Genomic DNA, 27,745 nt, shown 5'->3' on the forward strand with positions numbered 1-27,745 from the left:
TGCATATGGTTCTGAAGAAAAGAGTTCCTCTCTCCCTGTTCCTCCTACTTAGTGTGACATGGTCAGCTCCCCCTAATTGTCCCCTCCCTCTCATCTAGGCAATGAGGAAGGTTGTCTGAGTTAGTTCCTTCTAGAGATGAACGACAATCAGGCTGTCTAAACAGAGCTGTTCTGGGTACACAGAGAAAAAATCGCTGTGTCCATTTTACAAATGCAGAAAGGGGGGTATAGGGAGGGAACATGATCCAGTCACTTGACTGAGGTGTGACTGGTTAATGGTCAAACTGGGACTCTTGATTCCCACCTAACAGCCCCAATAGAACCTTCTCCAGGGCGCTTCTTCCTGTAGGTTTCCTTCAAACCAGTCTGTAAAGTTTTTCTGTTAGGGGCCAGATAGTACTTTCTGCTTTGCAGGACATTCAAGCTCTGTCAAAATGACTTACCTTTGCCATCGCAGCGCAAAAGCAGCCCCAGAGGACCCATGAAGAGATGGGCACGGCTGTGTTCCAATAAAACTTTATTTGTGGACACTTACATTTCAAATTTATTATCATTTTCATGTGCCATGAAATATTCTTCTTTTGATGTTTTTCAACCATTTACAAATGTAAAAGCCATTCTTAGTTTGCACGCAGGCTTTACAAAAACAAGTTCAGACCAGAGTTTGCTGATCTCTGGTTTAAACCACAGAAATCACTGATGGTAGAAGTCCAGGCTGGGTGGAGAGATTAGAGGAGGCGGGAAAAAGTGGGGGAGGGCTTCCTAGGCCCTCCCGTACCCTATTCGTCCAGGGTCCACCTGTGAGGGCCTTCCTTGGGCCGAACGCCCCTCTTTGTGCAACGCCAGGGGTCAGCGGGTCAGAACTGGAGCGCCGCTCTTCACTAGGCTGTTAATTTTTTATGGAGCTGGGGACTTTGTGGAGGCGATGCAGAGGTGGAGACCCACAGAGGGGAGGTGCCACTCCTCTCTCACCCCTGCTGTCTCCTGCCGGCCACTCCCAGTCTCACCCAGGCCTTCCATGTTTGTAAAACTACTACTTATTAAGTCGTTGTCCAGTGTCTTATAGACTTGAATTTTTTTTTTTTGAGACGGAGTCTCACTGTATCGCCCAGGCTGGAGTGCAGTGGCGCGATCTCGGCTCACTGTAAGCTCCGCCTCCCATGTTCACGCCATTCTACTGCCTCAGCCTCCCGAGTAGCTGGGACTACAGGCATCCGCCACCACACCCGGCTAATTTTTTTTTTTTAAGTAGAGATGGGGTTTCACCACATTAGCCAGGATGGTTTCGATCTCCTGACCTCGTGATCCGCCTGTCTCGGCCTCCCAAAGTGCTGGGATTACAGGCGTGAGCCACTGTGCCCGGCGACTTGGGTTTATTTAGTCCTTCCAGGAGCTCCAGAGCCAAGAAACAGTGTCCCCATTTCACAAATGAGAGAAGGAGAGCTCAGAGAAGGAAGCCACTTATCTCATCTCACACAGCCTGGAGGGGAAGAGAAGGACTCAACCCAGGCCCATCTGACTCCAGAGTCCTGGGCTCTGACCACCAGGCTCCCCTGCCTCCACTTTCCAAGGAATGGGGAAGAGGGAGAGGTCCAGGGGCAAGCTGAAGACAAGGGCCCTTGGCAATTCAAGATCTGAGGAGCTAAAAAGGGAGTGTCCATTCAGCCCCCTGCCTCCCCACTTTTCCCTCCTTTTCCATTCGAGGCTATGGAGCGGAGGCTGGGGGAAAGGAGTGACTTACCTAAGGTCACACAGAAAGCCCAAAGCAGACCAGGCCCTGGAGGTAGTTTCTGACCCAGTCCCTTCCTCCCCTACACTCCAACTACTTACCCCACCCCCAAGGATGGTTACGAGCAGAGGAGGCCCCTCCCAAGCAAGCTGCAGCCAGAGCCAGAGAGTATTTTCCATCCAAGAAGGGTGTTTGCCACTTCTCTTTTTCTAGCTGCCAGCTGTCATTGGCCAAGGCTCTGTCCAAGCCGCCCAGCCCCCTGGTGCCACCTGACCTCCGCCAGTCTGTTTGCACCATCAGGGGTGGAAAATAGGCCTGCAGGTCGCTCATTGAACTCCCTGATGTAGGTTTTCCACGAACCCAACAACTGGACTCTGTGTTCCTGTGGGCGAGGACTGGCAACCTAGGGTCTGGCCTGGAGGACACTCTCTTTTCCCAGGGCCAACGCCCAGGCTTGGGCAGCGGCAAAGTGGCTTCTGGTGCCAACCACGAGGAGGTTTCGGGGTGAGATCCTTGAAGTCTCTACACAGCCAGGCCCCTTCACGCCCAGCAGGTACAGAGACCTTGGGTGGCAGAGGCGAGAGAGGGAGGCAGGAGGAAGCCCACTCCAGGGCTCTGTGCACAGGCTGTATCTATGCCTTTAGGTGGCTGGAGGCATTTGATGAGATCACATCCATTAAGCTTGCCCTGTAGCCATTCAGACAAGTGGCCACAAAAGTTAGAGCTGAGGCCAGGCGCGGTGGCTCACGCCTGTAATCTCAGCACTTTGGGAGGCTGAGGTGGGTGGATCACCTGAGGTTAAGTTCGAGACCAGCTTGGCCAATATGGTGAAAACCCATCTCTACTACAAATACGAAAATTAGCCAGGTGCAGTGGTGGGCGCTTGTAATCCCAGCTATTCTGGAGGCTGAGGTAAAATAATTGCTTGAACCCAGGAGGCAGAGATTGCAGTGAGCCGAGATTGTGCCACTGCACTCCAGCCTGGGTGACACAGCGAGACTTATCTCAAAAAAAAAAAAAAAAGGTCAGAGCTGACTCTTAGAAAAGCCCCCTGGCTGCAATGTGGAGCATGGAGCAGAGGGGATGGCGAGCACAGGCAGGAGGATAGGTGAGGTGTCTCCTGCAGAGGTGCATGTGAGAGGTCACAGTCATCCAGGCTAAGATAAGAGCAGTGGGGAGAGAGAGCAGGAACCAGAGCGCTCACATTCTTCCATTTTCTTGCTGGAGTCCTCAGTCCTCTGCTCTATGCCAGTATCAGAGCTTGTGACAAGCAACTGATCTGGTGGGGGAGGGAAAGGATAAGAGAGGCATCACTAAGGAGCAGTGTGTGGAAAGAACACAAGGCAAAAAGGGCTTGACACGTTGAAACAACCACAGCCAGGCTGGTAGCAGCAGTATAGTGGGTAAGGGCAGAGGAGGAAGTACAGCCATTGAGATTTGATCCTAAGAGTCATGGGGACCATCAAAACCTTGTTTCAGAAACCACTTTATTCATTAATATTGCAGTACATAGCTCTAAAACTTTACAAATCTTTCAATAAAAATATAACTACAAGCTGGGTGCAGTGGATCATGCCTGTAATCCCAGCACTTTGGGAGGTCGAGGTAGGCAGATTGCTTGAGGCCAAGAGTTCAAGACCACCCTGGGCAACATGATGAAACCCATCTCTACTAAAAATACAAAAATTAGCCAGGTATGGTGGTGGCACGTGCCTGTAGTCCCAGATACTAAGGATGCTGAGGTGGGAGGATCACTTGAGCCCAGGAGGTGGAGCTGCAGTGAGCCAAGATCGTGCCACTGCACTTCAGCCTGGGAGACAGAGGAGACCTTGTCTCAAAAAAGAAAAGTGACTACAATATCATTATTATTACACCTAAAAAATCAATAATAACTCTGTCTTGCTGTTATTGAATAGCTCATCAGTGTTCAAACTTCCAATTGCTTATAAAAATATTTCTTTTGCACTTAAAAGAAATCAGGATCTAAATGAGATCTAAACATTGTGATTTATTTAATTTAATTTAATTTTATTTTATTTTATTTTATTTTATTTTTGAGACACAGCACATTTTTTGCCCAGATTGGAGTGTGCACTGGTGCAGTCTTGGCTCACTGCAATCTCTGTCTTGGCTCACTGCAACCTCTGCTTCCCAGGTTCAAGCAATTCTTGTGCCTCAGCCACCTGAGTAGGTGAGATTACAGGTATATGCCATGACACCTGGCTAATTTTTTGTATTTTGACTACAGACAGGGTTTCACTATGTTGCTCAGGCTGGTCTCAAAGTCCTGGCCTCAGTGATCTGCCTGTCTCAGCCTCCCAAAGTGGTGGGATTACAGGCATGAGCCACCACACCCAGCCTTGATTTTATCTTTTATAGCTCTTTTATCCCAAAGATTCCCCTTCTGTTTCTTTTTTTTTTCCTTAAAAATCAATTTAATTGAGATATAATTTTTTCCAGGAATGCAAGGTTGGTTCAACACCTGAAAGCCAATCAATGTAACACACCACATTTATAAAATAAAGGAGAAAATCATATGATCATTTCAATAGGTGTAGAAATAGCATTTGACAAAATTTAGTACGTATTTATGTAAAAATCTTTCAATAAATTAGGAAGAAAAGTGAACTTCTTCTGACAAAAAAAAAAAAAAAATCTATGAAAAACCTACAGCTAACATTGTACTTAACAGTGAAAGACTGAATGAATCCTCTGCCCTAAGATCATGAACAGGGCAAGGATAACTACTCTTACCAATTCTATTCAACATTCTACTGGGGTTACTGACCATGGCAATAAGGCAAGAAAAAAAGGTACAAAGGTAATAAAGGGGAAAGTAAAACTGTTTCTATTCATAGACAACATTGCTGTCTACCTAGAAATCCTAAGGTATTTACAAAAATCTACTAGAGTCAATAAGTGAATTTAACGAGGTTGCAGAATACAAACCTAATTTACAAAAATTGATTTTATATGCCAGCAACACTTGGAAAATAAAAATATCATTTATGATAGCATCAAAAAATTAAAATTCTTAGAAGTAAATTTGATGGAAGATAGGCAAAACTTGTATACTGAAATCCATAAAACATTGCTCAGACATCTGAACCAAGATGGATCTCTTGGCACCTCCACTGAAATTGAAGACTTACTCTGATTTGATGATTACTCACTGTATACACGGATCAAAACATCATCTGTACCCCCAAAATATGTATAACTAAGATATATCAGAGAAAAATACAAAAAAAAAAAAAAAAAGAAATTGAGGACTTTTATACCACCTATCAAAGATGTCTCAACCTACCAGGTCTTCCTCTCCACTGAATGGAAGACTTAGGCCTTTGCCTGGGCACAGGCCTCCACCTGGCCAGTCATCCAAGGTGTCCAATAAAATAGTCATCTCAGAGCTGGGCCCTGGAGTACCCATACCTGTGACCCCAAGAAACTCTATCTCTTAAAACAAACAAACAAAAAATCCTCTCTGGCTGTTGGGGAGGAAATGTTGGAGGGGCAACTAGGGTAAGTGGGGGAACCAGCAAAGAGACTTAAGTAAGAAATTATAATGGTCTGAGTAAGAGAAGATGGTGGCCCTGTGTGGAGGAAGTGGAGGTGGAGAGAAAGGGGCAGACTTGATATATTTAGAAGACATGAATGTTGTTGGGTGCGGTGGCTCACACCTGTAATCCCAGCATTTTGGGAGGCGGAGGTGGGTCGATCACCTGAGGTTAGGAGTTCAAGACCAGCCTGGCCAACATGGTGAAACCCGTCTCTACTTAAAATACAAAAATTAGCCTGGTGTGGTAGCTGGCCTGTAGTCCCAGCTATTCAGGAGGCTGAGGCAGGAGAATCGCTTGAACCTGGGAGGCGGAGGCTGCAGTGATGGTGCCACTATACTCCAGCCTGGGTGACAGAGCAAGACTCCAAATAAAAAAAAAAAAAAAAAAAGAAGGTATGAGTGTCTCAGATCCCAGTGCCTTTGTTTCTCCACCTGCTCAGGCCTAGGTGCTGCTTTGTTTTTAGGAATGCCACCAAGATTACTTACCTAGAAGGTGCAAAGGCTCCTGGAGGACCCCTGACCTAGGTGTGGGCAGGGGGTAAGATGAAAGTCAAAGGCCATGGTGCCCCAGCCTCAGGTGGGGGAATCCCTTTGGGCCACGCCCCACTTTGGCCCTCAGCACTGCTCTGCAGGGTAAGGGCCAGGGCAGGGTTGAAGGTCCCCCTGGCCGATGGAGGGGTCCAGGCAGAATAGGGCTCATTCAGAAGCTGGCCAGTCCACTCTCACCTTGGTCTCTGCCTCTGGGCAACCACTCACCCTGCTGTTGGTGGCAGGGGGGTGGGGGTGGGGGGCGGGGTGCTGCTGGCAGTTTGGGCCCCTGTTTTCTTCTCAGGAGCACTGTGACCTCACTGTCCCTCATGTCACTGGTGCATGTGAGTTAGGAAGGGTCTGTCCCCTAGGCTGGAACCATTTCTGCGGCAGGGAGTAAAGGTCCCAGCAGCCTGTGACCCTGGGACTGTGACCTCAGTTCAGCTCAGGCTGGAGCTAAAGCAGAGGGTTTGGGCCAGAGCTTCAGACACTGGATTCTAGCTCCGCTCTGCCACTCACATGCTGTGTGGCCTTGGGAAAGACACACCATCTCTCTGTGCAGCAGGTTTCTGCCCATATCGTGGAGATAACAATCACAGGTACTTCATACAGGGTAGTCGTGAAGGTGAAAACAGAATACTTGCTCTTTCCAGGGCAGCCCTACCAACGAGAAAACAGGCTGCAGTGGGGAGTGACCGCCCCAAGGCCACACAACTGCTGCAAGGATGTCATTGTGTGGGCGTTCCTCACTTGCCTCCTGCTAGTGTGGAAGGCCCAGAGACTCCACGAGACCCCCAGCTGGTCCTTTGAGAGGGCCGAGGGGGGCCAGTTGTGATACCGCCTCCCATCTAGAAGGGGCCTCAAGCCACCCATGTACACCCAGCCCCATGTGGCTCAACAGGGGCCCCTTTGCCATCAAGGGCCACATCCCAGGTTTAGGTGTCAGAGAACTAAGGGGCTTAAGAAAGAATTGAGCTGTGGCTTTGTTTATGAATTGGTTTCATCCATTTTTCCTTCTAGAAGGACTCACAGCTACTGTTGCCTGCCATGGGCTTGAGGAGGTGGTGGGGGCTGACTGGCAGAGGGGCTGAGAGTGGATGGTGATTAAAAGGAGCACTGACTCCAGGGTAGCGGCTGGGCAAGGCTTGGGGCTCCCACCTCCCCCAGGTTCAGAGCGGGCTGAGTACCGGGAGTCCTCCCCTCTAGGGTTAGTGCTCACTATGGAGCAACTGCCTTGGATGGGGTCCCAGGACTTCTCTTTTACTGGGGCTGTGGTTGCAGTGATCAGGGCTTTGAAGCTGGCAGACCAAGCTGGGAAACTCCTGAGGTAGAGAAGCTTTTGAAGGCCGGCCTGGGGTCACAACTCCCAGTTGCTTTTTACAAGCAAGAGACTTCTCCTCTCTGAACCTCAACCTTCCCTCCTGTCTAGTGGGTTCGCAGCCAGACAGTCTTTTACTCCCTGCTTACTGGGTGCCCTCTAGAGTCTGGGCAGGTGCCAGGCTCTGAGAAGACAGGCCAGCAATCAGCCCTGGCCTAAGGGATGAAAGCCGGGTCTTCCCGCGCCGGCTTATCTCGGGTTTCTCATCCTTACTCGGCTTCTGGAGGCTACGGTGGGGAGGGAGGGGCTCTGGGGACTGCAGAAGGCCCAGGCTGCCGGCACCAGATAGAAGTCAGCACGAAGCTCCCTGCGCCAGTGGAACTTTTATCCCGGCTCCCACCTCGAAGCGTTTGAATGCTTCCCCAGGGCCAGGAGGCAAGTCTCTCGAAGGACAGCTGCGGCCACCCTCCGCCCCTGAGTTACATGGGTAGCAGCCACTGCCGCCCTCCTTGGCTCCTCCAGCCCGCGGGCCAGGGCCAGGAGCCGCGAGCCGCCTGCGCCCCCACTGGCGCGCCCCTGGGAGGGTGAGCCGGCGCCGGGCCCAGGCGGGGACCTGGTGGGAGGCGGGGGGAGGTGGGGACGAGGCGGGGGGAGGTGGGGACGAGGCCGGGGGAGGCGGGCCCCGCCCATCTGCAGGTGGCTGTGAACGCTGAGCGGCTCCAGGCGGGGGCCGGGCCCGGGGGCGGGGTCTGTGGCGCGCGTCCCCCCCACGTGTCCCCGGTCACTGGCCCTGCCCCCGGGCCCTGTGCTTATAACCTGGGATGCGCACCCCTGCCAGTCCTGCTCTGCCGCTTGCCACCGCTGCCCGAGCCCGGTAAGGAGCCCTCGGCCCCTCTCGCTGCCCACTCCCTAGCCGAGAGCACCCCCTTCCCGGGCCCAGCCGAGGAGGCGGAGGAGACGCGCGCTCCGGGGCCCGCGGAGGCAGAGGGCGGACCCCGATCGCCACTCGCCGGGGACTGGGACCGAGGCAGGAAGGAAGGGGCTCCCGATGCTCAAACGCCTGGCGCCGGATTCCAGGTTCCTGGAGCGTGGGGGACGCGGCCGGGGCGCGAGTCTCCGGGTCCGAAGAGCGGCTCGGGTTATTTGTTCCCTGCGCAGCCGGGTCCATTCTGGACTCCTTCTCGGATCCGGCTTCCTCTGTGTCGTGAAGCCCCCACATGGAGACCTGGGGAGTCCGGAGCGTGTCGGGGGGCTCCCGATTTTCTCTCCCTCTCTCGGACTCGCCGTCTGTCTCCACCTCTATTTCTCTGCGTAAAACCAGGAGTCCAGCCCCTCTGGGGCTTTGACGTATCGCTTTCCCCACAGCCTCAGTTTACCCTGGACAGATGGGCATGGTGGCCCTGGCTCCCTTCCCTGCAGGGGGCGGCAGCCACCTGGCCCTCCCCAGTGGGGCTGGCGGCCTCGCGGCGGGGTTTCCTGCTGGCCTGGGCTGGGCTCTGTGGGAGGGGCCGTGCCAGGAATATTTTCTATCTGGGCAGCTGTTGCCTTTGGCCCCTGAGCGGCTGCGCCCTCCAGGGAGGCAGGGTCATTGTGAAAGAGAGGAAACTCCTCTCCCAGGCTGCCAGGGCTGTTCCTGAGGAGGGCTGTTCTTGAGGAGGGCTGGCCTGGCCTCAGTATTCTTCTCTAAGAAGTGGAGGGTCCACTCCCCAGTGGCCGGGTCAGGCTGCAGGTCTCAGGGCAGGAACAGACCTGTTCTCTCCCCAGGGGCAGATCAAGACCTAGGGGACTTGGGCTTTGATCCTCCCGCTCCCAGCAAGCACAAACCCAGTGATAGGGAGAGCTGGTGAGGCCTTGGCTCAGCCTCCAGATTCTCAAGCTTCCTTTTCATTTTCTTTTCTTTATACAAATTTATCAGAGATGTGGACTCGTCATGTTGCCCAGGCTGGCCTCGAGCTCCTGGGCTCAAGCGATCCTCCTCCCTCGGGCCTCCTAAAGTGCTAGGATTACAGGCTCGAGCCACCCAAGGCGCCTGGCCCCCAAGCTTCAGTCTGTTAGAGCTGGGTGGGGCAGAGGGCTCAGGAAACATTTGCAGATAGTGTGAGGCTGCTAAGGGCTCTGTAGACTGTTGGGTGCTGGGCCTGGGTCCAATTGCGCAATAACTGTGCCTGGGGTGAGGTTCTGATGAGAGGGAGGTAGAAGCAGCCACACGGACTGGGAAGCTTAGCTAGGAGCAGGAACTGGAGGAGTCTCCATTCCAAACTTCCTCTCCCTCCCAGATCCCTTAGGCCCAGGGCCTAGGGCGGGAAGTTTGGCGGTGGGGGCCCCTGTCCTGGCGGGGCCACCTGTGCACCATGCTGAGAAGTCATTCTGGTTCTGCTCTGCGTGGGTGGATCAAGTGAATGAATAGTGACTCCTGCCTGCTGAGCGCCTGGCCGGTGCGGGGGCAGGCACGTGGTGAGAGGGAAGGGGAGGCCCCACTCTCAGCACAGTCTCCATTCCTGAGTGCTTGGGAAGCAGGCCCAGGGCCGCAGGAGCCTTGGGGTGGAGCCAGGCCCAAAACCGCCTGCTGCACAAGCGCTTCCCCCTCCCAACCCGGGCCCATCTCATCTTTGGCCCGCGGGTGCTGGGAGGCCAGCCAGGTCAACCAGATGCCTCATCTGAGCACTGACTACACAGCCCCTGAAGTCAGTGGCTTGCCTGTGGGCACCGGGCACCCATGTGGAAAGAGGTAACTTCGCTGGAATTCAGTCTAAGGCTCTGATTTCTGATGTAGCTTTGGGCAAAGTTGATCTTCCAGGGCGTGGCTCCCTTCCCAGATTTGGGGTAGACTAGGCACCCATAGGCACTTTGATATGAGTTGAATGAATGAATGAATGAATGTGCCCTTCTTCCATCACCAAAGACAAAACAAGCTCAGCTGAGTTCGAATGTCGAGAGAGGTTGCAGGGGAACCTTCCACGGGGCAGTAGGCGTGAGCTGTAGCACACAGGCTCTCCGGAGAAATAGTGGGCAGGTTGGCCATGACTCACTTGGGGGCTGGTTTTCTGGAAGGTGTGTAGAGTGAAGGGGAGATCTGAGGTCTCCTAGGAGCCAGGGAGTGTAGGGCCTAGTGCAGGGAAGAGCAAGTGGCTTGCAGTCAGGCTGGGTTTGAAGCTGCTAGCTTGTGACCTCAGCTAGCCGCTTAGCCTCTGCCTCTTCTTCTGTAAATAGGTGGTAATGGTAGTCGCCACCTTGAGATGACGCACCTGTGACTCTGAACATAGTAGCTGCTCTTGTTGTCATTCCAGCTCTGACGTTTTCAAGTAGCACGAGTTTTCCTTAGCGTCAAGTGAGCACCCAGGCTGGCCTGTTTGCTGGAAGCTGGACAGATGGCTGTGGCTGGGGCCACAGAGAATGCCATCCCAATGAAAGCCAGGTGGCTCTGGTACCTTGATGCGAAGCCACCTTCCCTCCTCCCAGGTGTCTCTTCCGGTGAAGGAGGGCTGGAGGGCAGTGGGCATTTGCCAGGGAGCTGGAAAAACCTGCCGTGGCCCTTTCTGGGGAATGTGGTGGGGGTGGAGCTGGGACTAGGGGAGGGTGAATTCAGCCAGGATCTGCCTGCCAGGCGCAGCTCCCAGGAAGAAAGCCCAATGTCCGAGAGGGTCAGAACCCAGAGGGCTGTTAGGTTGTACAGATGGGGAAATTGAGGCTTAGCAAGCCAGGAATTTGGCTGAGGTCAGCCATGGCAGCGGTGCACAGAGCTTAGTGGGCACATGCTTGGTGCCCAGCTCTGGGCTCCTTCCCCCAGCATCTCACCCAATCCTTACAGTCGCCTTGTGGGGAGCAGGCTGTTTGCACCCCTATTTTGCAGCTGAGCAGTTATGCTAGAGAGCTGAAGCCACTCAAACCCATGTCTGGTGGCGTTGACCTCTGTGCTGTGCATGGAGTGAGCACTCACTGGATTGCAGCTGTGGTTCCTTCTCTCCCTGTCACTTCCTCCCCGACATCAAGCCCTCAGTTTCCTTTAGTTTTTGCCTTGGGCTGCAAATGCAGCTTAGGGACCTGCGGAGGCTGAGGGAGGGGGGTGCCCCACCCGCTGCTGGGAGGGCAGTAGCAACGCTGCTGTCTGATTGCATCATTTTCCCAAGCCCATCTGCCCAGCTCATTTCTCTGCATGCATACACAGGCCCCAACACCCGCACACATGTGCATGCACACAGGCACACATGTGCAAGCCCAAACACATCACACACATGCATGCACACACATTGTGTACTCTCAGGTACACACCCCTAGGTGCTCACAGGTGTGCGCGCACACACACACACACACGCTGTCTCAGGTACACACACCAGGTCCATGCATTGCTTCACACTGCCCAGCCCCAGAGGCTGAGGGCCTCAGAGCCCACACCTGCCCAGATACAACCTGGCAGGCAGGAGGGGCTCACTGGTTTCTTTTGGTTTATTTAAGACAGAGTTTCACTCTGTCACCCAGGCTGGAGTGTGGTGGCACGATCTTGGCTCACTGCAACCTTTACCTCCCGGGTTCGAGTGATTCTCGTGCCTCAGCCTCCCGAGTAGCTGGGACTACTGGTGCGTGCTACCACACTCAGCTAATTTTTGTATTTTTAATAGAGACGGGGTTTCGCCATGTTGGCCAGGCTGGTCTGGAACTCCTGACCTCAAGTGATCCACCCACCTCGGCCGTCCAAAGTGCTGGGATTACAGGCGTGAGCCACTGCACCCAGCCATGAGAGCATGTGTAGGACTCCACAGCTTCAGGGCACCCCAGCCCTCTTTTTGCGGTGAGGAGTTGACCTCCAGAGAGTGGAACTAGCAGCATTGTTCTAAGTGTCTGCCACAGGCATCTGGGAGATAGTCCCTGTTTCCATGGAGCTCCTAGTGGGGGAGAGGGCAGTTAGAATACAGCATGATGGCCGGATGTGGTGGCCCGTGCCTGGAATCCCAGCACTTTGAGAGGCTGAGGCAGGCAGATCACTTGAGTCCAGGAGTTCGAGACCAGCCTGGGCAATGTGGTGAAACCCCATCTCTACAAAAAATACAAAAATTAGGCAGGTGTGGTGGCATGTGCCTGTAGTCCCAGCTACTTGGGGGTGGTGGCAATGAGCTGGGGTGGGAGAATCCTTTCAGCCCAGGAGGTCGAGGCTGTGGTGAGCTAAGATTGCATCACTGCACTCCAGCCTAGGTGACAGAATGAGACCCTGTCTAAAAAAAAAAAAAAAAAAAAAGAAAAGATACAGCTCTGATGGGCAGGAGGCATCGTGGGTCACTGAGGTAATGCAGGTGATCTAGCTGTTTCTGTGGAGCTGCCCCTCCCTGTTTCTGTAGAGCTGCCCCTCTTGGCTCCAGCTGCCTCTGGGAGGGGGCAGGAGCAGGAGTGACTCTCAGAGCTGGGTGAATCTTGGGCCAGCATCATCAGATCACACTTGCCCAGGACTTCCCTTCCTTGAGTCTCCGGTGGTGGTCTTGTACCTATGAGCAGTGGGTTAAGGAGCCGAGCTGATCTGAGTTTGAGTCCTGGCTCTTCTGCCTACCAGTCAAACAAGACGCAGGGCAAGTTCCTTAGCCCAAGCCTCAGTTTTCCTGCCTCTAAAATGAAGAGAACCCCAAAAGGAAGGGCTTGGCCTAAGACGGACATGTCCATTGTGGTGTTGATGTCACAGGCGCATCCGCATGCTGAAACTTGCTAAATGGGACACAAAAAAATACGCGATTATTTTTGTAGTTGATGAATGCGCTGATTGGGTATTCTCGTGTGTGTGTGAGGTGCCACCCTCAAACTTTGTTATGATGTTGGCACATTACCCATCTGATATTTAAAAAATGCAATTTATGATAATGTCAAGTAGACCTCAATAGAGCTGTTTTAAAACATACAACAGAATTTCCCCCAACCCAACCACACCACCTGCGCTGTCACACACAAACAGGGGTAGGCTTCCACACATTTCCTGAATGCCTTCTGGAGCAGGGGGCAGGAGGCAGGAGGCAGGACAGGTGGCTCTGGGGCTCCTGGGCCTCCTCCGCTCAGTGAGGCTGCTCACGGGAGATTGGGCGGCCGGGAAGTAAGGTTTAGGGCCTCTGGGACTGCCCGGGCTACCTGCAGGCAGCTGAGTAGCTCTGCTTTTGCAGAGTGGTTCACTGCACTGTGAAGACAGATTCCAGACACTGGGAACTCATGCCTCCAATCCCAGGTACTGCCCACCTGAAGTCCTCCCTGCCTCCCTTCCTCCCTCCTTCCCTCCATCCTGCATGGCCAATTGCCTGGCTGCAGTTGCCATGGATACCACCTGCTGGCTCCAGGGTTAGGGCTGGCTGAGTCACCAGCAACTCAGGGGCAGGGGGTTGAATGCCAAGTAGGGACGTTGTGGGCACCGACCAGAACCATCTCCTCTGCCCCAGCTGCATGGCCCATGAAATGTTTCCCCTTCTAAGTCCAAACGGCAGCACAGGCCTGTGAGCCCCGGCTGACTGGTGGGTGGGACTGTGCAATATGCACGGGACTGAATTCTCATGTGATGGAGCTCCAAAGTCCACCTGGCTACACGGCCAGGCTCTGCAGCAGAGGCCGGGAGGCCTGGGAAAGCCACTTCCTCTCCCCGAGCTTCTAGGCACACGGAGAGTGCTCAGGATAGCGATGCCTGCATCACTGCAATGGTGATGGCCGGGTGACCCTTCTGGGCTCCGCTTCCCCAATGGTGTCTAATAAAGACCCTGGGTGACTCTGACCTTGTGACATTGCTGAGACTCCGGTGGAAACGTTCCCAGGCAGAACAAACATGCGCTGTACATTCGGGAAATGCGGGATGCTGGGGCCAGGTGTCCACAGAGGCTGGAACCAGGAGGCCTGGGCCCACATCTGCCCCTGCTACTTGTTGATCGGATGACCTTGGGCAGGTGACCTCGTCTCTCTAACCCTGGTTTCCTGTTCAGCAAATTGGACACAGTAAAGGCACCCAAGCCCAGGGCCACAGGAGGCATGTGTGCGGGGCGGAGGGGGAGGTGCAGGGCGAGCCCAAGGGCAGCCTGGGATTCAGGGAGAGCCCTTGGGGAAGAAGCATGGCTGCAAAGATCAGGAGACAGGAGGCCGTGGTGCCTTCGGGAGGCTTCATTGTGGTGGAGGGTGGGGCAGGATGGGAGAACGCAGGCACTTCCCGGCTGCAGAGGGCCTGGCTGCAGAGAGCCCGCTTGCCCATCTGTCCACCCGGGGAAGCGCCGCTGGTTGCAGAGGTCTTAGGCCTCTGCCTGTCTATCGCCTTCCCTCCCTGGGCCTCAGTTTCTCTACCTGCACACTGGGGGAAGTTGGTCTCTGAGCCCCTCCAAACTGGGCATTGGCAGAGTTGAATTCAGAGGTGCTCACATTTGGAGACACGATGTCTAAAATTCCAGCCAGTGAAGGTTCCATGGGGTTCCAGGTAGGAGAGGGACTGGGGCTGGGCGCCTGCCCCACAGCGTCCTGCTCCACCTGCAGGTGGGCGGCGGCACTGCATGCTGGGGAAGCACGGATTCGTGTGCCTTCTGTGACCTTGAGCCTGCCACTGACCTCTCTGAGCCCTGCTGGCTGCCTCCCCAATAGGAATGACAACTCCTACTTCATGAGGTTGTAGTGGGGGCTCAGGGGCACAGGGAGATCCAGCTGAGGCTCCCAGGGCCCTGCCTCGTGCTTGGCAAGGAGCAGTTCTGATGGGGGATGTGTCAGTTGCCAGAGGCTCAGAGCCAAGGCCCCTCCCACATCTCCTGCCTGCGTGCATTTTTCACATCCTGGCCTTGGGCCAAACTGCTCAGCCTCAGCCGCCTTCCCTCGCTGCTGGGGGATCAGGTCCAAGAGATGCCTCTCCCCGACCGGCCTAGGACTGCAGTCAGCATTCCCAGGCCCCAGTGTGGTCTGTGGGGCTGTGTGCAGAGTGTGCGAGGTCAGGGTCCCCGGGGGTGGCAGGCGCTGAAGGTGAACATCCTGTTCCCAACCTCCAGTGGCAGCTTGCTCGGGAGACAAGGCTGTCCAAGGCCAAGGTCGGGGCTGGGCTGTCTGCAGGGGCTGGCGGGGGGCACTGTCTGTCTCAGGGTTACTCAGGTTCTTCCTCGACTCCCGCCAGACGCTATGTCCAGCAAAGGCTCCGTGGTTCTGGCCTACAGTGGCGGCCTGGACACCTCATGCATCCTCGTGTGGCTGAAGGAACAAGGCTATGACGTCATTGCCTATCTGGTGAGGGAGCGACCTGGGTGTCTGTCTTCCTGCATGTCCCACAGCCTGTCCTGTCTGCCCCCTGCCAGCCTCTGTCCGGGTTGTCAGCCTGTCTGCTCACCATCACTCATTCAAGCCTGGCCTCTTCTCTTGAAGCCTGTCTTGAACTGGAACTAGGAAAATAGCTTCTCACTGTACTGCCTCACTTTCTCCATTTGCAAATTGGCCATCCTTGAGATGCCTTCCAGAGCCAGGTGATGGGGGCACGGGGAGGGTACAGAAGTGAACTTGGCAGTGCTGCTGGCTCAGCCTGCTTGCAGAGAGGCAGTGGGCTGGGACCTGCTGCCAGCCCTGGGAAGGCACACAGTTTTCCCATCTCCAGAGTACACTGTCAGCCTGCAGTAATTCAGCAAAGATTGTGGAATCCTGAGCTGGAAGGACCCTGGGGGATCACCTGGTTCTGGGATGGGAAATAGGTCACAGGTGGTGGGTTATGTGTGAAGCCACTTCCCCATCCAGGGCCCATAGGAGTCACCCCTCTCAAACTAGCTCCTCTTCAACTGAATCTGGCCACAGCTCTGAGTCCTTCTCTGTGTGCCTGTGCTATTCAGGACTCTTAGGTGCAAATTTTAGAAACTTAACTCAAACCAACTTATGCAAAAAGGAAAGGGAAAAGACCATTCTTGGCTCACATAACTGAGAAGTCCAGGGGTAGGATGGCTTCAGGCAGGGCTGGATCCAGGTGCTTCTAAGATCTGTCTCCAACTCTACTTGGCTTCATTCTTGGCCTCTCCACAGGGCAGGCAAGGCTCATAGTCACCCTCATAGCCCACCTTTCCTAAAAAGGAGGGCTTACCCCCAGTAGGACCCATGGGGACCCACCATGCATTAGTCACTACGGCTGCATCATGGGGTGCGAGGCTTGGGCCATGAGCCTACTCCTACAGTGGGCGGGATTTGTTCCTCTCCATCCCTGTGGAATGGGGTCCACCCAGGAAAGAAGGTTCTGTTTCCAGAGGAAGTGAGGCTGGGTCTCTGGACAGACAAAACTTAGCTCTTGCCAAAAGTGGCTTGTTTGCCGGCATATTGGCGTGTCTAACTGCACCCAATGCCCTTGTCATTCAGGTTGGGGAAAGTGAGGCCCAGGGGAAGAAATACTTTGCTCACAGTCACCTGGTGGGTGAGAGCACAGCTTTGAGGGGTTGCAAAGAGCCCAGGGTGTATCCATCTCACTGTAGGCAGCACAGCGGGGCAATCAGAGCTGGAGCTGGCTGTATAGACCCCTGGGCTACCACCTGGGGGATTTAAAAGCTGAATGTGATTCAGATAAGCACCTGCAGCTGGGCTTTGGCAAGATTCCAGGGTCTGGTGAGCAGAATGAAGGGAGTGAGGGCTGAGGCCAGGATCTGGGCAGCAGGCCAGAGTCCAGGCAGCAGGAAACATGGTAGTGTCTAGACAGGGGCTGTCGGACCCCGAGGTCAGGGCACCGGCCGCAGGGACGGAGCTGGAAGTTCCTGAGCACGGGCTTCTCTGCCTCCCACCTCTCAGCTGCCTCAGGATGGCCAAGGCATGGCCTTTGACTAGGAAGGAGAGCTGGAGGCTAGGAAGGCCCTGACAAGCTAATCTTTGCACTGGCTGAGAAAGAGTTTTCTGGAAAAGACAGATGAGTTTCAGGAGAACCCTAGACCTTCCAGCAATGACAGCAAATGGTTGTCTCCCAGCAGCCTGTGTGGCCAGGGCCAGGCTCAGCCAGTGCTCCAACCCATGGAAGCCACCGGCCATCACCACGCTGCAATCCAGCTCCCAATCTCACCTCCTGGAAGAATCTCACCTCTCCAGGCCTTGGGCTTTGTCCTTTTGCCTTCTTATTGTGACTTGGCCATGGAATGGAAGCTGTCTCTGTAGCAGGGGGTGAGGGGCTGCTGTATGCGGACGGTGCGAACCCAGGGCTCCCCCCAGGGGCTGACGGAGCCTCTCTGCTTTTGCTCCTCAGGCCAACATTGGCCAGAAGGAAGACTTCGAGGAAGCCAGGAAGAAGGCACTGAAGCTTGGGGCCAAAAAGGTACCACGCGGGAGGCAGGGGTTTGGGCTGCGAGTGGGGCGGTGATGTGGAGGGCAGTGGTGCATGCTCCTGCCCCAGGGATCCCATCCCTTCCATGTGTCTTCTTGCTTCTAAGAGTATGAGATCATCCTGCTCTCAGGTGTGTGAACCCTCTTGTTTTTCTGCCTCCCCCACGCCCTCTTCCACCCACCCACCTTCCCATCCAGGTGGAGTGTCTCTTCCTCACCCACCTACCTTCCCTTCTCTTTTATCTCTCTGTCCATCTATGCACCCACTCACCCTCTTTTATCTCTGTTTATCCACTCATCCACATATCCATCCATCATTCATCCCTCCATTAGCTATCCATCCGTCCATCTATTCAGCCATCCATCCATGTATCCATCATCCATCCATCCATCCATCACCCATCCATCCATTCACCCATCATCCATCCATCCATCCATTCATCCATTCATCCATCGTCCATCCACCCATCCATCCATCACCCATCCACTCATCCACCCATCCATTATCCATTCATCCATCCATCCATCATCCATCTATCCATCTATCCATCCATCCATTCATCCACCATCCATCCATCCATTCACCCATCATCCATCCATCCATCCATCATCCATCCATTCATCCATCATCCATCCATCCATCCATTCACCATCATCCATTCATCCATCCATCATCCATCTATCCATCCATCATCCATTTATTCATCCATCATCCATTCATCATCCATCCATCCACCCACCATTCATCATGTTTCCATGGATCATCCGTTCATCCATCCATCATCTACCCATGCATCCATCCATCATCCATCCATCTATTCATCCATCCATTCATCCATCCATTATCTATCCACCCATCCCATTATCCATTCATCCATCCATCCCTTCATTATCCATCCATCCATCCACATATCCATCTGTCATTAATCCCTCCATTGTCTATCCATTCATTCATCCAGACAGCCAGCCATTCATCTATCCATCCCCCATCCATCCATCCATCCTTCATCCACCGTTTATCCATCCATTCATCCATCCATCCATCTGTCATCCATCATCCATCCATCTGTCCATCATCCCCCTACCTGTCCTTCCCTCTTTCATCTCTCTGTCTACCCATTCTTCCATTCATTCAACAGAATCAGAAAACTCCAGTTGAGTCCGGTGCATTGATTGTCAGTCTAGGCATGTGGCAGGCAGACCCCTGTCCCATATGGGGCATTTATGGTGAACAGGGTCATCAGGACCCCTGCTCACATGTGCTCACTCCCCATGGAGAGGCCCTTGCCACTTGTGCCCCTTCCTTTAGGGGAGTGAGCAGGGGACATAGCAGGGATGATGTGCAAGGCCACCAGCCCACCTGCAGGGTCAGAACTGATCCCCTCTGTGGGGTGCTTCTGCAGGTTGCCAGGGTAATTAGCATGTTAAAATGAACACGTGAGGGAGTGGATGCCCCAGTCCCAAGTCACCTACTGGCCACAGGCCTTGGTTCTGTGTCTCCCGAGTGCTGGAGAGCAGAGAGGTTGTCTGAGCAGTAGCCCAGGAAGGGGAGAAAGAGCCCTGAGTGTTGAAGATTCGAGTGCGCTTTCAGCAGCGCAGGAGCAGGCTTTGTGCACAGCTTCAGCTTTTGTCCTTTATTCTAGATAAGCAGTTCTCAAACCTTGTGGTCTTGGGAACCCTCTACACTCTAATTTACGTGGCGTTTTTAATGTTTATTTTCTTGCATATAACATTAGGATGGGCCAGGCACAGTGGCTCACGCCTGTAATCCCAGCACTTTGGGAGGTTGAGGCAGGCAGATCACCTGGGGTCAGGAGTTCAAGACCAGCCTGGCCAACATGGTGAAACCCGTCTCTACTAAAAATACAAAAATTAGCTGGGCATGATGGTGGGCGCCTGTAATCCCAGATGCTCGGGAGGCTGAGGCAGGAGAGTCGCTTGAACCCAGGAGGCGGAGGTTGCAGTGAGCCGAAATCACGCCATTGCACTCCATCCTGGGCAACAACAGCAAAACTCTGTCTCAAAAAAAACCAACCAACCAACCAAACAAACACAAAAACACATTTATCCTAATTTTTTTTTATATATCCTTAGTCCCAATTGCTTTCTTTCCTTTGCCTTTTTATTTCATTTTTTAAAAGGATTTTTTTCAAAATAATTATAGACACAGGAAGTTGCAAAAGCAGTACCAAGAATTTCTCAACCTTAAAAATTATTGAAGGCCTTGGCTGGATGCAGTGGCTCACGCTTGTAATCCTAGCACTTTGGGAGGCTGAAGTGGGCAGATCTCTTGAGGTCAGGAGTTTGAGACCAGCCTGGCCAACCAGCCTGGTTTCTTTAGTAGAGAAACCCCACATGCCTGTAGTCCCAGCCACTCAGGAGGCTGAGGCAGGAGAATCACTTGAACCCGGAAGGCAGAGGTTGCAGTGAGCCAAGATTGCACCTCTGCACTCCAGTCTAGATGACAGAGTGAGAATCCATCTCAAAAAAAAAAAAATTACTGAAGGCCTTAGAGAGCTTTTGTGGATTACATCTGTTGATATTTATCACATTAGAAATAAAAGCTGAAACGTTTTAAATGAACAGTTCATGTTAACATAAGTAACATTATACTTATGAAAAATAACTATTTTCTCAAACAAAAAATTTTAGTTAAGAATCTTATTGGCTTCCATTTTTGCAAATCTCTGTAATGTCTGGCTTGACAGAAAACAGATGGACTCTTGTAGCGGTTTTCTGCATTCACCTGTTTTTTTGTTTGTTTGTTTGTTTTTCTTTTTTAGCCTCCCAGGGCTTCCTCGCTATGTGATGCCTTGTTTCATTGAAGTTTATGAAGAAAACTGGGCAACACAGTGAGATCCCATCACTACAAAAAATAAAAAACTTAGCCGGGCATGGTAGCACATGCCCGTAGTCCCAGCTACTCAAGAGGCTGAGGTGGGAGGATTGCTTGAACCCAGGAGGTTGAGGCTGCAGTGAGCTAGGATCACATCACTGCACTCCGGTCTGGGTGACAGAGAAAGACCCTGTCTCAAAAAAACAAAAAAAGTTTTCACTCAGTGTCTCCATGAAAAGTCATTGGGAACCCCTGGGGGTCTACATTTCAAGAACCATTCCTCTAGATCGGGGTTTCTCAGTCTTGGCATTGTTTCCGTGTGGCTGGCCGTCCTGTGCACGGGAGGATTTTAGCAGCATCCCTAGCCTTTACCCACTAGATGCCAGAATTCCACCCCCCACCTGGTAGTTGTGGCAACCAAAAATATCTCCAGATATTTCCAAATGCCTCCCCTACTCCTACCCCCACGGGACAAAACTGTCTCTGGTTGGGAACTACTGCTGTGAGATCTTAGGTGACAACTAAGTTTCATCTTGTTGGGGCTGATTTAGAAGCCACATCCAGTTTCACAGAATGGTGCATCAGGATTGATTAGCAGGCCGGCCGCGGTGGCTCATGCCTGTAATCCCAGCACTTTGGGAGGCCGAGGCAGGTGGATCACCTGAGGTCAGGGGTTCGAGACCAACCTGGCCAACATGGTGAAACCCTGTCTCTACCAAAAATACAAAAATTAGCGGGGCATGGTGGCATGTGCCTGTAATCCCAGCTACTCAAGAGGCTGAGGCAGGGGAGTCGCTTGAACCTGGGAGACGGAGGTTGCAGTGAGCTGAGACTGAGCCACTGCACTCCAACCTGGGCAACAGAGCAAGACTTCGACTCAAAAAAAAAAAAAAAGCTATTGATTAGCAATGTCTGCCATGAGTGCAGGAGGGAGAGTAACAGTGCAGTGTGCTGGGATTGATGAATGATGTCTACTACAGATGCAGAAGAAGAAGCACCAGGTACAGTGGGGGTGGCCCCTTATAGGTCTCAGCTAGCTGAGGCCCCTGGGGCTCTGTATGCCAGATGGCCCCTGTCCTTGCCGACTTCTTCCTTCTGGGCTCCTCTTCCCGTAGGTGTTCATTGAGGATGTCAGCAGGGAGTTTGTGGAGGAGTTCATCTGGCCGGCCATCCAGTCCAGCGCACTGTATGAGGACCGCTACCTCCTGGGCACCTCTCTCGCCAGGCCTTGCATTGCCCGCAAACAAGTGGAAATCGCCCAGCAGGAGGGGGCCAAGTATGTGTCCCACGGCGCCACGGGAAAGGTGAGGCACCTGGGAAGGGCTGGGCAGAGGGAGATGGAGGCGGAGGGGCGTGGGAAGGAGGTGAGCACCCCTCGAGCGGTTTCCTGGTGTGCCTCCTGGGCAGACTTGGTGCAAGGCGGCTACATGGCTTTGTTTAGACCCCAATGAGAGGGGTAACAGCTCGCCCCTGCGCTCCGTGCACTGTGGCACCTGAACGCCCATTTTGAGTCCTCACCTCCACCCTTTGCTGTGGGAGCGATGTCACCCCATTTGGCAGACTTGCCACTGAGGCCTGGGGACATTGTCCACGGTCGCACTTGCCAAGGTCTGCGTGAGTCCCCCAGGGGACACGCAGGAAAGTGTTGAAAACCCTGAGTTGGCAGAGTAGGGTTCAAAGGCAAGCTCTGCTGCTGGCTTGCCATGTGTCCTTAGCCAGGGCCCTTCCCCGCTTCCTGAACCTCAGTTTCTTCATTTGCAAGATGGGGGTCATGCCCTGTCTTAGTTTCCCAGGGCTAGGGTAACAAAATGTCTCAAACTGGTGGCTTAGAACACAGAACTGTTCTGCCTCATGGTTCTGGAGGCCTGAGGTCCATAGTGAGGGCGTGGGCAGGGCCACGCAGCCTCTGAAGGCGCCAGGAAGCCTCCGGCTCAGGCCTCTCTCCAGCTCCCGGTGGCCTCTGGTGTGACCTCAGCGTGTGGCTGCGTCACTCCTGTCCTCCTGTCCTCCCGTCCTCCATCTTCCCAAGCTGTCTTCTTCCTGTGTCTTTGCATCGTCTTCCCTCTGCTTGTCTGTTTACCTTCCCCTTGCTACAGGAACCCCAGTCTTGGATTAGGGCCCTGCAATGACCTCATCTTAACTTGGTTACTTCTTTTTTTTTTTTTTTGAGACAAAGTCGCACTCTGTTGCCCAGGCTGGAGTGCAGTGGCTCGATCTCGGCTCACTGCAACCTCTGCCGCCCAGATTGAAGCAATTCTCCTGCCTCAGCCTTCTGAGTAGCTGGGATTACAGGTGTGTACCCCACCACACCTGGCTAATTTTTTGTATTTTTAGTAGAGACGGTGTTTCACCATGTTGGGCAGGCTGGTCTTGAACTCCTGACCTCAAATGATCCACCAGCCTTGGCCTCCCAAAGCACTGGGATTACAGGCATGAGCCACCATGCCCAGCCTTAACTTGGTTATTTCTGTCAAGACCACATGAGGCCACATTCAGAGGGCCTGGGGTTAGGACTTGAACCCATCATTTTGTGGAAACACAAATCAACCCGTCCCACACCCCTTCCCTCTGGGCCGTGTGTCCCGGTGCAGACTGTGGGGACCCCATGGAGTGCAAGACAGGAAGCCCCCTGCCTGCTGCTCTTCGGAAAGCAGTCCTTGAGCAACCAGATTGCTGACAATGTTGGCAACTGTCAGCCGATGTTTTTATAAAGACCCAAGTCATGAGCTCTCAGTCAGTGGACAGCACACCAAAAGCCTGGTACAGGAATTGACTGTTTACCAACCCCACAGTCAGAAGGCTCAGAAACTGCCCAGTGACGGGGAGCTCACTACCTCACCTGCCTGGGCTGGTCAGGGTGCTGATGGTGGGAACAGGTCCTGGCTCACTGTGGTGCAGGGACACACACAGCTAAGATGATGATGGAGGAGACACGGTTGATTTCAGGGTGGCCTCGGAGACAGCCACCCACCAGGATGGCACCTGTCACGTCTTTGAAAGTCCAAGTGTTCATTTCTTCACTGGAGCACTGGTTCAGCAAGCTTGCACTGGGTATCTGCTGGGAGTTGGGCACTTGCTGGTGCTGGCACAGTGCTGAACTTCTTGGGCTCATTGCGTACCCTCAGAGAGCCCGTTTCCTGGCAAGAGAAGAGAAAATGGATGTGATGAGGAATGGGAGTGGGGCCGGGGGTGTGCCAGGGATGTGATGGGGAATGGGGGTGTGCCAGGGAACTGCGGGGGCAGCAGGCAGGGGCTGAGGATGAGTCTAGAGGAGTGAATAATGGCATAGAAGAGTGTGAGAGGCAGAGGAAACAGCCTGTGCAAAGGCTTAGGGCCAAGAGGCCCTGAAGGACAGTCTGTCCGGGGCTGTGGAGCAGGAGCTAGTGCTGTGGGGGAGGCAATAGGGCCAGGACTGGGCTGAGGCCATGCTGGGAGGTTTGGCTTCATCCTGAGGACAACTGATTAGTGGCTGGAAGGAGGTCTCAGGTTGGATGGAGGTGGCCAGTGACTCCCCCAGCGAGATGCTGGAGAAGAGACAGGGGAGAGCTTCTCACAGACTGCGGCCTTGGTTTTTACTGTCACTCCAGCTGTGGATGATGGGATGGTAGGAAACCAGGCAAGGAGGGTTGGGCAGTCCTGGGCTGTTGGGCAGGATCATGTGTGTTCTGCCATCTGTGCAAAGGTGGTGGCAGAGGAGGAGAACTCAGAGGATCAGGACTGGGCGACAGAGCGAGACTCTATCTCAAACAAAACAAAACAAAACAAAAAAGCTCCCGACCCATCTGCCTTAATGGAATGAGCTGGATCTTGAGCCTCCTGTCCCAGAAGGCATACAAGCCGAGGGCAGGGGATCAGAATTCTGGGAGGGGTCCTGCCCTCAGGTCCTTCCAACGGTACCATTAAGGTTCAGTAGGGCGGCATTCAGGTCTGGTGGAGTGCATGGGTGGGTGAGTGAGTGTGGGTGGGTCGGCTCTGGCTCAGGTAGTTACCGGGTCCATGCAGAGACCCCCACCTCGGACCAGCCCACATTTAGCCTGCAACAGCCTCCCGCAGCCGTGTGCGCCCCTCCTCCATGTGGCCACCAGAGGGCGCCAGAGGCTTGGGTTTGAGGCCTTGGGGGCCGACCAAGGCGGGAGGAGGTGGCGGCACCACCGGGGTCCTCTGTTCCCCACCCTGGTCCTGCAGGGCGTGGTTCTGAGAAGAACGCCCCCCAGGGTAGTGCTGTGGCCGCTCGGGACTTGGGGGCGTCCCTGCATTCACACTCAGAAGACCCAAGAGGGCCGGACTCCGGGGATGCCAGGGAGCAGGTGCTACCTGGCACAGCCACCTCTTTCCTGGGGTTGACAGGCAAGGCGTACTTCTGTGCCTCAGTGTCCCTTTATGACAGTACCCAGGAAACCCCCAACAGCCTCTGGAGACAATTTCCGAGAACTGGGGGTGTGAGTGGGGAACCAGGAAGGCTGGGAGCGAGGCGGATCCAAGGCCTTGGAGGTGCTGGTCCAGCCTTCAGGCATTTACCCCCTGAGTAACCACCCAGCACCACCATCCCATGAGTATCCACCCAGCACCGCCCCGGGCGCCATCACGGGGGACGGGCCAGGTGGAGGCCCTCGGGTCTTTGGGCTCAGGGAAGGTGACAATGAAATGTCGGGTCTTTGGGCTCAGGGAAGGTGACAATGAAATGTCGGGGGTGGGGGGGGTGGGGGAGCACGGATTGGCCTGGGATGTGAGGGGGAAGGGCATCCTGTTTGCTGGAACCGCCTGAACCCAGCCCTGAAGGCAGAGGCGGAGGCAGCCTCCCTCCCAGCACCCCGTCCAGACAGCACCTGGTGCAGAAATTGAGCCGCACTCTCCCCTCCCATGCCCTGCTGCCAGCCCCACCCCTGCCCACCCAGAGAGCTGCACCGAAGCTGGGGTGGCCCTTGCGGGGCTCCTCTCTCCCCCTAGTTTTGGGAGAGGGGCCTGGAAATATGATTCTGAGACTCTGGCCGGGGAGCGAGGGTTTTGTAAATGGCACCATCTGTGTGGCTGCCCCAGGGCAGATGGGAGACCCCAGGCCCCCCAGTCCCAGTGGGCCCGTGTTTACATGCATGTTTACACACGTGTGCACAAATATCAGCATGCGGACACTTGTGTGTGAGACACTACATCCCCCTTCTCCCCGGAAAGCTGCCAGGAGCTGCCCTGGTGCTGGGGTCTTGGGGTTCAGAAGGGGAAGGACTGGACTGGCCTCCTTGGCTCTTGCCTGAGACAAGGGCAGAGTTTGAACCAAGGAAGCGTTTGTTTGGCCTCTTCGAGGGTCTCTGGCTCCTGAACAGATGGGTGTCCCCATGGCAGCATCTGGATGGGCAGACAGCAGCCCGGCCGTGCCTGGCTGGTGAGGCACAAGCCGTCTTTGTGTTGGGGAAACATGAAGCTGTGGGGGAAAAATAGCTGGGCCATGCAACGTCGGACCGTGCCTTACCATCTAAAATGAGGCTGTCTTTTAGTTGCTCCAGGAACGGGGCTGGCTGGGGGTCGGCCACCCCCACCTCAGTGTCCTCATCCGTAAGATGGGACTAATAGAACCTGCCTCCTGGGGCTGCTCGAAGGATTCAGTGAGTTAATTATGCATGGAGCTCAGCCCGGCAGCCTGAGTGTGAACTATTAGGATGAGTGTGTTTGCTGTGTGGCCCTGGGCAAGTGGCTGCACCTCTCTGAGCTTCACTTTCCTCATCCATAAAACAGGGCTAAAAATCCCCCTGGCCCTTGGGGCCTCTCTGAGTGACAGCACATAGTAGGTGCTCACTAAAGGGGCTGCATGGAGGGTGAGTGAGGCCAGCCCAAGACCTGTGCCGCACACACAGCTCCCAGCTCTGCAGAGAGGCTGAACCCTGGATTCTGTGCCACCTGACGAGAGTCTGGAAAATAGCATGTAATTCCCACCGCTGCCTGGCTGCGCCCATGCAGTTTTCACAGTAGGCAAAAGGTCCCTCTGTCATTTCCACAGCGCTTAAGTCTCCCTCTGGGCTGCCGAGCCCACGGGGAAGCAGGAGACGTGCGCAGCCATTTTCTCTCTGGGGACAGAGCTGGGCTGGCGGATGCCTGCGCTGACCCTGGCCGCCTCCTCCTCGGCATCAGTGTGGACGGTGGTCCCAGCTGTGTCGGGGGTAATATTCACAGCTCAGTGGGGTGTTGAGGTGTCTCCATTTGCCCACAGAAGATGCAGGCGAGGCAACCTGCCCAAGGGGGTGGCCGTGGTGCTGGGGACCTGAGCTTGGGTCCTGGGCCTGCCCCGGCTGTGTGTCCTTGAACTGGTTCCTTTCCCTTTCTGGGCCTCAGTTTCCCTCTCTGTGCAGAGAAGAGCTGAGGAGCAAAAGGCCCTCAGTAGTCACCTACTTCCACCTCCTCCCTGAAACCAGCCATTGAAGAGATGCGGAAACGGAGGCTCAGAGAGGTGACAGCGTTCCCAAATGGGGGAGTCCAAGCACCCTGGTGCCCCAGCTCTGAAGTGAGCTTGATTTGGGGCAGGGCAGGGTCAGCAACGTGGGAGCCTTGAGGAAGAGACTATAGTGTGAGCTCTGGGGCTGCAGGAACAGCGCCTGGCCCCCCAGGTCTTGACAGTGGCTGGGCCTCCAGCTCCAAGGGGTCAGATGTGTCCTGCACCCACTCACGTGACATGTATGCCCTCTCCTATACTCTGCCATGTCCCCAGACGTGCACATCTCCCTCCTGCCACGTGCCCACACATACGCGACCTACACTGCATGACCCCACATGTATACACACTCTGCCCAGCTCTGTCTCTGCCACGGGCTGTCCTTGTCCTCACTTCCTCCCCCAGACTCCAGAACCCCCATCCTGTGGCTCCTGACAGCCCTCTGTTCTGCATTGCAGGGGAACGATCAGGTCCGGTTTGAGCTCAGCTGCTACTCACTGGCCCCCCAGATAAAGGTAGGATGTGGCTCCTCCCCTTAGCGGGGAGCACTAGCAGCTGCAGCACCTGATGGGGAGGAGGGCTCAGGGTTCTGGGAGATTCCACAGGACAGGCACAGAATCTCCTCCGTGGCAGGGGTGCCCATCGGGTGGACAGCCTGCTGGGGAGGCTCCCTTCGCTGGGGCCAGCTCCAGGGGACACACTTTATTCCCCGCCATTCATTTTTCCCGGAGGGGCTGTCCAGGTGCTGGGGCATGGGATAGAAAGTCCCTGCCACTCTTCAGCCACATCCCTGGCACCCCAGGTGTGGGCGGGGATGGCTCTGGCACCCCAGGTGTGGCTGGGGATGGCTCTGGCATCCCCAGGTGCGGGCGGGGATGGCTCTGAGACGTGGTTGCTGGTGTCCGGGATGCTCAGAGCTCTCCGAGCCCCAGTCAGAGGCCCCAGCTATGCCTGGCTCCCCCACCAGGCTGCCTGTGCCTGGTCCCCAGCATCTCTTGAGCCTTTCCTGGGGTGGGAATCACCAGGATCTTAGGGCATCAACCGCCCTGGCCCGTGGCATGTCACCCAGGCAGGAGGGCACCTGTGGGTATTGCCCAGCCTGC

The 27,745-nt window shown here is 54.6% G+C and overlaps 1 protein-coding gene and 1 non-coding gene across 2 annotated transcripts in view; both read left to right on the forward strand.

Annotated features, from left to right (window-relative positions):
- Positions 1-7,973: 7,973 nt before the first annotated feature.
- Positions 7,974-27,745, forward strand: part of ASS1 (argininosuccinate synthase 1) — a gene marked incomplete at its 5' end in the record, with an annotated part of 56,301 nt that continues 36,529 nt past the window's right edge. Inside the window, 5 exon segments of the mRNA NM_001133340.1 lie at positions 7,974-8,008; positions 15,230-15,339; positions 17,312-17,380; positions 21,340-21,528; positions 27,101-27,157. Of these exon segments, the coding sequence (NP_001126812.1) occupies positions 15,235-15,339; positions 17,312-17,380; positions 21,340-21,528; positions 27,101-27,157 (420 nt within the window).
- On the forward strand, positions 12,852-12,951 carry LOC112135063 (small nucleolar RNA U13). Its single transcript, XR_002916376.1, has one exon. It is a non-coding gene; the product is annotated as a small nucleolar RNA U13 (small nucleolar RNA).

Source organism: Pongo abelii, chromosome 13 (assembly GCF_028885655.2).
Source record: "Pongo abelii isolate AG06213 chromosome 13, NHGRI_mPonAbe1-v2.0_pri, whole genome shotgun sequence".
NCBI lineage: Eukaryota > Metazoa > Chordata > Mammalia > Primates > Hominidae > Pongo > Pongo abelii.